This window comes from Atta cephalotes (genome assembly GCF_000143395.1).
Source record: "Atta cephalotes unplaced genomic scaffold scaffold00043, whole genome shotgun sequence".
Lineage (NCBI taxonomy): Eukaryota > Metazoa > Arthropoda > Insecta > Hymenoptera > Formicidae > Atta > Atta cephalotes.
This window is the reverse complement of record NW_012130107.1, coordinates 1,806,725-1,816,721: the sequence shown is the minus strand read 5'-3', so window position 1 is coordinate 1,816,721 and position 9,997 is coordinate 1,806,725. Positions and strand designations below refer to the sequence as shown.

Below are 9,997 nucleotides of genomic sequence, written 5' to 3'. Positions count from 1 at the left end.
ATCAGAAATTATGTATTATGGAATACAATTTCTGATAGGTTGAAATTCTTATTCTCTGTTCTCTGTTCCTTTTATTGTGCAGAGCCCCTTAGGATGCCCATTCAGCGGAATAGCGTAACGCGGAACAAAAGTAGAATCACAATCACAAGCGTTCCACATCAACTACTATTGGTGCGGAATGCTTATGATTGGTTCCTCTCGTTCGGCATTCCGCATGAATAGATACCTTTATGTCATTTCTAGAAGTTTTGCAAAATGAGACCGACTTAAAAACATAGAATTATTGGTTAATACAACAACTTCAGTCACGTGACAAACATTATTACGTTTTGTGTGCAGGAACCACTGAATTTATCGCATGGTTCTGTGACTTTTTATGTTGAGTATAAGGAAATCCAAACAGGGAAATCTCAAGAAGAAGAGCCACTCTTACAGAAGGCGGCAGCAAAACTCGAGAATCACTAGTTGAAATATTGATTGATTTTGATTACATGATTTTATATGATTTTGTCTGATTACAAATAATTTTTTTCATAAATGAAATAATTTGGTAAAAAATACGATTTTATTTAATATTATACAATATTTAATATTATACAATTTCTTATGGTTGCATATGTAATTATCGGATTATACATAGAGATTTTATATGAATTTTATAATGATTTCTAAGACTCCCACGATTATATTAAGTAGTTACTTCTTCGACAGATCTAGACTAATGACCAATTTCTTCACTTCCATAAGTTTTGCTGATAATCGTATCCAGGAGATATCTCCATTGTAATCTGGGAAATATCTCTTGGATAAAGTTATCTACAAATGAAAAAATTGGATATAAGAACAAATTATAAATACTGGCCTTAAAATCGTAATCATACTAGCGATTGCCGATTAAACTATAATTAACAAACTATAATTAACATTATGATTAACAATTGACGATTACTTTTTCACCAATTAGAGCAAAACGCCAATTGCTGTGCGCTTAAGCGATTACTGATCGTTTACAGTAAGAATAATATGATGTAATAATTAAACCATAGAAAACCGATCAATTACAGTACAAGTGAGAAAAATAATAGTCTATGATTGGTCAATTCTTAAGGCTTACTACACTATTTTGTTTTGGAACTTAAATAATGTCTTAAGATGCTAATATAGCTACATTATTACTTTATGATATCTTAAATTTATATTTATTGGGTTGTCCGGAAAGTTTGTGCCGATATTGAAGGAAAATTGAAATGCAGAAGATTTAAATTTTATACATTTATTAAATTATGTATAGGTTAATCGGTACGAACTTTCCGGACAACCCAATATAACGTATTTATGATTTTAAAGAATTGATTGTGAATACCAGTCATAGTGTTTGCATGTATATATAATATTTAAGGTTCTTTTTAGGTGAACTTCTTGCACGCTTATCTCTTTTCTCTTTTTCTTTTTAATGTGGAGAGAAAAGGAAGAAAGATGTACCATACAAGAACTTTAACTAAAAAGAATAGATCCATGGTATAAAAAACAAGGTGTAGCATTGTGCATAATGGCGGCAGCTTTAGCGGTTGAACCAATTAGAAGATGACTGAAAATGCATGAATTATGTAAAATTTGAAATATATATATGTATATTTAATGAAATACAATAAAAACTTTAAATGCAGGAATAAAGTCGGCATGATTCCTAAACGGTCTCAATACATTAAACAAAATATCAAACAATATGATGCCTCTCAACATTAATTATATTTATTATTTACAGCGTATATTGCAAAGTCGCAAAAGAAGATAAAATCAAATCATATTCTCTTATTATCTTACTTTTATGCTTAGTTAACGTTTCTACTTATGTGGAAAGTGCTTCATTACATTCCATATTATGTTCCATGATATTTCTATCTTTTGCATACAAAATATAACTTATTCAGATTTAACCTTTCAAGAATGACAACATCGAGGAGAGAATTATCACCTATATACATCTGGAGAATTTTGTGTAAGTGAAGAATATATAAAATCTTATTTTATGTGAAATTATAACAGAAAACAGTCTATACTGACGTACGCGACGAAACGGATGTTATATTGCTTACAAAATGGATTGCGTACTGGTTGGTTCAGAAATTCAACGCATGCGCATCATCAGGAATGCCTATACCTTATTACTTTGTACATCATGAATAGACTTACATATATACAGTTTGCTATCACTGCTACTAGATGTCTCCGCAGTTGTTTAGCAGCATTGGCGGTATTTCTTTATGTGTAAAATAAGGAGTGCGATAATGGATAATAAAAAGAATTTGTTATCTTACTTTTATGCTTAGTTAACGCTTCCACTTATGTGGAAAGTGCTTCATTACATTCCATATTACGTTCCATGATATTTCTGTCTTTTGCATACAAAATACAACTTATTCAGATTTAACCTTTCAAGATGAATGACAACATCGAGGAGGGAATTATCACCTACATACATCTGGAGAATTTTGTGTGAGTGAAGAATATATAAAATCTTATTTTATGTGAAATTACAACTTTTGTCTATTCTAAATATTACATTGTATTTTATTATATTACATTATTAGACATTTATTTTGTCATATACTTTTTAAATTGATGTATTTCCCAATATATTCCCCCTTTAACAGGACTTATGATAAAGTGACAGTGATACCAGGAAGATATCTTAATGTTATTGTTGGACCTAATGGTTCTGGCAAATCCACCATTGTCGCCGCTATAGTTCTCGGTCTAGGAGGTAAACCAAACATCATTGGGCGAGCCCTTCACATAGGAGAATATGTGAAATATGGACGGGATTCAGCAAAAATCGAAATCCATCTGAAAAATGGCTTCAAACAGGATTCTATAATAACTAGGACATTTACCAAAGAAGGAAAATCTATATGGATGATTAATGGTAATCAAGCAAATATCAAAAATATACAGGAATTCACATCCAAGCTTAATATTCAAGTATGTATCTTAATTTATATTTCTAATTTTTTCTTCTTAGGAATCTCCAGATTAGATTTATCAATTTTCTATTAAATATTTTTGGTATAAAATTTTTTAAATTTATATTAAAACCTTTCTTTAATTTCTTGGGATAAAATGTATCAAGAAGCATATAGAATAATTCTGACTTATATTTAAATAGTTTCTGATTAAACACATAAAATGTGTCTCTTAATATCTTTATTACTTTAAACTTATTTTTTGCAGGTCAACAATCTTTGTCAATTTTTGCCGCAAGATAAGGTACAAGATTTCTCAAAAATGGATGCTCAAGCATTGTTAGAAAATACAGAAAGATCTGTCGGAGACCCAAAACTTCTTGAGTATCATCTAAAATTGAAGGATCAAAGAGTCAATTTTAAGAAATTGGAAGTTGATATAACCAATACAAAACGATTATTGGAATCTAAAACTCAGAGACGTGATGGATTACAACAAACTGTTGCAACAATAAAAGAAAAAAAGTTGATAAAAAAAAAGATTGTAACACTGAAGCAAAAGAAGGCATGGATGCTGTATGATCAAATGCGGAGGAAATTAGTAGAGGTACATCAAATTAATTTTGTAAAATATTAAATGTTTTTCTTCATGCTTTTTTATTGATTCTTTTGCATATGTTTGTATAGTCAAAGAAAGCCAGAGATAAAGCAGCAAAAAAAATGCAATTAATAGACAAAAAATTGCATCCGTTGAATAAAAAGATTGAAAATATAAAGATTGAAATGACAACGTTGAAAAATTCTTTAAAGGATCATGTGAGTATAACACAAAATAAAAATATTTAAAAAATATTTTATTATGATATTATTAATGTTACATATTAATGTAACAGGATATCCAGTAATATATTTTTGTATATTTTTGATAATGCTCGAGTGCAAATAAAATAGGTTAAACTAAAATTCTGTATTAATTTGCGATTTTCGTAATAATGAGAAATTAATTTATGAAAAATGCAAATCAGCATGCATTTAACAACAAGGAATCTTAGCGTTTATGATCTAAACGCTCGACGAGACTTAGGAGAGGCATTCTATAAAAAATAATTGCTGTGTACACTGTTATTTAAAGAATATGAAAACGGTACATTGTTATTTAAAGAATATGAAAAACGCGAAATAATACAGAATTTTTCTACTTAAAATCTGTTCAACTTCTTTAAACGTGAATGTTGTCACAAGAATTACATTAATATTACATTAATATTCTGAAATTTTTGTTGTATATTTTCAGAACAATAAAGTTAATGCTAAGAATGCGAAATTAAGAAACATCATGAATGAGATTCTTAATTCTGAAAACAGCATCAAGGATGCAGAAAACATATGTTCTCGAAACATTCAGGCAGAACAGACTCGAGATCAAGATATTAAATTTGCACAACAACAGAAATCCAAACTCGAGAATGATTTTTCTCTTACAATTAATGAAATGGGATCAGGTAATTATTAATTTGACTTAATTTTAACGAATAATACGAGTATATATATATATATATATATACACACACACACACACACACACACAAAATATTGATTTATCATTTTCAAAACTGATAATTGCTTCTGAAATTCATCTTATGACTTCTTTTATTTATTATTAACTTCTTTTATAAATGTTTAATTTTTAATTAATATATAAATATAATATATTAAATAATGTAAAATATATTAAAATATATGGAATTGAATTCAAAACTTGTTGAGTTAATTACTTTCACATAAACGGACGCGTCATCTTATGATAATAAAATGTTATATATTTCAGAGGAAAGTTTAATGGAACAAATGCAAAATATAGCATTTAATATAGAGGAGCATAGAAAAGGAATTAAGAATCTCACTAATAAAATTATCACATTGAAGCATGAGGACGAAAACATTAGTCGTGAAATGAGAGGTATATGCTTAAATACAAATACCTATATTATATTGATTATTATTCTTATTTAATATGTTTTTAAGTATGTTAATTAAAATTATTGATTGTAGCTGTGCAAGCGGAACTCCAAACAATTAATATTGATGTGAAACGATTAGAATTGCTGAAACAAAGAGATGTGAACGCATACAAGGCTGTACTTTGGTTAAAAGAAAATCGAGACAAATTTTCAGCAACAGTGCATCTGCCAATGTTACTCAATATTAATGTAAAAGAGGCTTCATATGCCAAATATTTAGAAAACATAATACCCTTTCGAGATTTAATTGCATTCACATGTGAAAATAAAAGAGACATGAATCTTTTACTTAAGTATTTGAGGGAACAACAAAAACTGAAAATTAATGTTGTACATTCTGATCCAATGAAAAGAGTCACATTGCAACCGAATATCCCGATAGAAAACATACAAAAATTTGGCTTCAAGCATTATTTAGTAGAGCTTATCGAAGTACCACCCTCCATACTGAAATATTTAGTCTCGATGTATCGTTTAAACAATATCCCTGTCGGGACTAATGAAATCGAGAATAATACAAATTATATACCTCGCAATTTAAATTGTTACTTTAGTGGTGAGTGTATATTTCCTAAAAATAAGTTATAAATTTTTCTTAAATTCAGTAAAATTTTCTTTATAGAAAATAATATATATTCTGTAAGTACATCTAAATATACACACGAAACATCGACCAGAATATCACGAGTTCATGGAAATGGAATGCTATCTATTGTTCTGGACAAATCTAAACTACAGAAACTTCAAGAACGGTATTTTAATTGAATAAGGAAATAGATAAATTATAATGAATTAACATATTGATATATTAATTTGATTATTTTATAGATTACAAAATTTGCAAGAAAAGAAGAATGAAATTTCAATAAATATTAAAGAAATAGAAGAAAAGTTACATTTGAAAACGAAAACATTAGATGAATATAGAGCCAACAGAAATAAATGTCAACAAAATGTTCAGCATATTCAAGCATTAAAAGGTAGAATACACATAGCTGAAGATAGACTTAGACAGTTGGAAATAGGCCGGATGAATATTGATGATATAAAAGCAACATACACCAACGAGATTAAGGTTGTTTTTTAACAATGTACATGCTATTTTTTAAAAATTGTCCAATAAAATCTGCATTTAATTAATTGTTTACAGATCATTATAAAGAAACAATTAAAACTGTATAAAGAATATAATGGAATTCTGCAAGAATGTTTCAATTGCAATACAAGTAACGTAGAGGTCAAATTTGCAATAACGTTATTACAACAAACTTTATTGTTTAAAGAGACTGAAGCCGACGAATTAAAGGATAAGTTTATAACAGCAGAGAAAATATTTAAAGAACATGATGAAGAATTCCAACCTTTAAAGAAAGAAGCTGAAACATTATATAAGGAAGCATTGACAAGCACAAATAATCTTAGTCCACAAGATGACGCGTTTAAAGTTTTCAATAAAGCTTTTGAAAAATTACCAGCTACTATTGCTGAAATAAACAACGAATTAAATATTGCTCAAGCAAAAGTTTTTTGTATGGCACAAAATGTGGACGCCGAGAATGTATGTATGTCATGATGGAGAATATTATTTTTTAACACTGCATTAATATAACAAAAAAATTGAATAATTTTTTTTATATTTTCAGATACTACGTGAATATGAAGAAATGCAAAATAATATTTACGATTTAACTGAATTTATCAAAAAGAAGAGTATTTTATTAGAGCAAATGACAAATGAGATTGAGACATTAAAAGAAAAGTGGTTACAACCATTGCAACAACTGATTGAAAAAATTAATACGAATTTTAGTTCTTACTTTTTTGCAATGGATTGTGCTGGCGAAGTTACGCTCTCACATGGTGAGAATATCGTAAGTATAAACATATGATGTACATGTAAAATAAAAATTTTTTCATTATTCTCAATAACAATATATTTTTAGTTGGATTTTGATCAGTATGGACTAAAGATCAAAGTAAAATTCCGAGATGCGGACGAGTTGCAAGAATTAACAAGACATTTTCAGAGTGGTGGGGAAAGAACTGTAACTACTGCCATTTACATGATAGCGCTGCAAGAATTATCGCGTGTGCCATTTCGCTGTGTGGATGAAATTAATCAGGTACAAGATATCCGTCTTATGCTAATCACTAACAACAAGTATTCTATATTTATATAATATATTACATATGTAATTTGTCATATTATATATTATTCGTTATTTTTTGCAATTTAAAATTTTCTTTGTAATTTTCTTTGTAATTTTATTAGGGCATGGATGCAGTGAATGAGAAACGAGTCTTCGATTTACTCGTCAAAATGACAGGAAGGCCAGGCAGCTCCCAATATTTTTTGCTTACACCGAAAGTAAACATTACAACAACAATAATAATTTTCTATTATGCGATAACTTTTATTAATCTTGTTGTTTTCTAACAGCTTCTGCCTAAGTTATCATATACTGAGACAGTAACGGTACATTGCGTCTTTAACGGGACAGTTAAGGCGGATAATGAAGATTTCGAATTCGATGTAAAGGATTACTGCAATCATCTCGTATCATCTGATGAATAGAAGTCACATGTTTTTTTTCTATCAGTTTAATACGTTATAAAAATTGATATCTTGTTTCTTATGTAAATATGAAGACTAAGTTTCATCGAGTTATAGAAATTTATTTTTAGTTTTGTATGTATATAATGAGACCGCAAAATTTGTGAAATTAATTTATATTTTCATAAAATATAAAGCGTAGAAATATAAAGGTAGAAATTTAATAAGATAGCTTTAATAAGATAAGCTTTAATAAGATAAATTACATTTTATATTAAGTAATTCGAATGTTAATTCTTACAAGAAATGTTAAGTATTGATATTGAAATTAAAGTAAAATAGAGATATATATTATTTAGTATGTAATTTATATATAGATATTTGTATTACATTGAACTATTTCCAATATGTGTTAAAAGTATAATTTTACACATAGATATTTGCATGACTATTTATTTCTTCCTCTTTCCTTTTTTCTTCTGAGCCTCTGGCCACGGGAAACCTCGACATTTTAGCACATCCATAATGTTATGACATGTATAATAAGCGTTTTCCATCACTTCCTCGTTAAAGATGTCCATGGCAAATCGTGCTTTTCCACCGCTTCTTCTCGATTTCTTGGATCCTTTACTTTTGCCCCCATTACTACCTTTAGTACCTTTTCCATTATTTTTTCCGTTTATCTTTGTTCCAGCCTTCTTCTTACTTTTACTCGTTGCCATTGTAGACGATTAATGAAGCCTTGAGAAACAAATCAACATTAAATATTTCTAATTTATTTATAACAATAATTTATTGATAACAAAAGTCTATCACATTTTGCAACAAGTATATATTGTTCACTGCTAATTTTAATATTAAAATTACCGATGTTCAAATTTATTCAGCTAATTTCACTGCAGTTTCGCCGTATTTTCGTGGTAGAAAGCCAGCTCCTGGCTTAAAACGGAAGAAATAATTCGCGTTGCCATATCAACCTTGTAACAATTACATCAATAAATTCATTCATCGCTAATATAATCTCGGAATTAATTAGAATTAATCTGAAAGGTTATATGAAGCAGGATGTATATTTTTGTAAGATTTTATGAGAAACTTGAATGTCAACTTTTTTTCAAATAGGATATTCAGCTTTGAAAGCTCGATTCTTATGTAATCTGTCTTTAAATTTTTCTTAATCAGATTATTCCGGGTTATTTTATCGAGAATCCAAAAAAAAAAGACAATTTTATAAGTTATAAATCAGAAATATATTTTATGAGAAGGATCACAATATAAGCGGAACATTAGTCTTAATAAATAATCTTGATAATTGTTTTCATACACAAAGTTAATTTTGTAAAAATTGCTAAAAAAAATATTTGTTCCTAAAAATCCTTGCGAAACATTAAGATATATTTAAAAGTATTCATTTTGATTATTTATTATTTATGAACATTTTGATTATTTATGAACTGTGATCATGCAAGGAGGGTTTCGGTAAGTGATTTTTATGTTTCTACCACACGTGGAGGAAGCCTTGAATCGCCGACCTCCGAATCTATGAGTGTGCACTTGTCTTCGAATATGCCGCAAACCTCGAGATAAAATTCATACACGTACTGCAACGTGATTTTTTTACAAGATATCTCAAATTTCGACAACAATTCAAATGCGAAATCCAGCTCACTCTAAGAAATTTCAAAGCATCAAATTTGAGTATTTCGATTTACATATTTAAATCCCTTCAAATTGAGTTACAAGTTAAATACCTCTCATTAAATATATTTTGACAAATAAGATCTAACATTAAATGCTTAATAGTTACAGGCATAGACTTATAAAAGGAGAAGACAAGGGGCATTATTCCAATTTTGATAAGAAATAATTTATTAAAATTATTTTTATGTCGAAAAGAAGCTTGAAAAAAGAAGAAATATTAAGAAAATTCCTTAAAGATTCTCGAAAATTAGCTTTAACATAATTATATATACACATATATTTTAATAAATATTGTTTGAAGATGAATTTTTGCCCTTTCCTCTCTTGATTGAAAGTCTAAATATAATTACAGAAGAAGTTAAAGAACATGGAAAATTACGAATGTATTACACTCCGGATAAGACTAAGAAAAAATACTATAAATCTGTGCAGCTGAAAGTATCGAAAATGTTAAATGATATAACAAAAAAAAATATATCAAATGAAAAGAATCGGACAAGTGTGTAAATAGAGCGATTTCGATAGAACTCTGCGATAATTTTATCAATAATTAATTCAATCAAAATTCCCTGTGTGTAACACAATTTTTAATTATTATATATAATTTCTGCAATCTTTAAAATCTGCAATCTTTAATCTTTCTTTCCATTTGTTAAGCAAAAAATTAATTGTTTCGATCTATTTTGTTAAGATAAGATAGTATATATATATATATATATATATATGTCTGATAAATTAATTGCTGTTGTAGTTAATCG

At 28.2% G+C, this 9,997-nt stretch overlaps 2 protein-coding genes across 2 annotated transcripts; one reads left to right on the top strand and one right to left on the bottom strand.

Annotated features, from left to right (window-relative positions):
* The first annotated feature begins 2,440 nt into the window (after positions 1-2,440).
* Positions 2,441-7,559, top strand: LOC105622328 (structural maintenance of chromosomes protein 5). The gene is made up of 14 exons (XM_012203747.1): positions 2,441-2,496; positions 2,655-2,982; positions 3,232-3,570; positions 3,651-3,779; positions 4,258-4,465; positions 4,792-4,923; positions 5,016-5,540; positions 5,607-5,736; positions 5,813-6,059; positions 6,135-6,542; positions 6,628-6,855; positions 6,928-7,107; positions 7,257-7,352; positions 7,425-7,559. Exons 1-14 carry the CDS (start codon positions 2,441-2,443, stop codon positions 7,557-7,559), a joined length of 3,141 nt encoding a protein of 1,046 aa, XP_012059137.1.
* Positions 7,560-7,990: 431 nt separating this feature from the next.
* LOC105622327 (small lysine-rich protein 1) lies at positions 7,991-8,260 on the bottom strand. The gene has a single exon (XM_012203746.1). It carries the CDS (start codon positions 8,258-8,260, stop codon positions 7,991-7,993), a length of 270 nt encoding a protein of 89 aa, XP_012059136.1.
* Between the last annotated feature and the right edge of the window lie 1,737 nt (positions 8,261-9,997).

Bases quoted from the DNA above. Each gene is read 5' to 3' on its own strand.
- LOC105622328 (XM_012203747.1), top strand. From the start codon at position 2,441: ATGAATGACAACATCGAGGAGGGAATTATCACCTACATACATCTGGAG. The intron at 4,466-4,791 runs GTAATTATTAAT...TATATATTTCAG, and splicing joins AATTAATGAAATGGGATCAG to AGGAAAGTTTAATGGAACAA. The intron at 4,924-5,015 runs GTATATGCTTAA...TATTGATTGTAG, and splicing joins CATTAGTCGTGAAATGAGAG to CTGTGCAAGCGGAACTCCAA.
- LOC105622327 (XM_012203746.1), bottom strand. From the start codon at position 8,260: ATGGCAACGAGTAAAAGTAAGAAGAAGGCTGGAACAAAGATAAACGGA.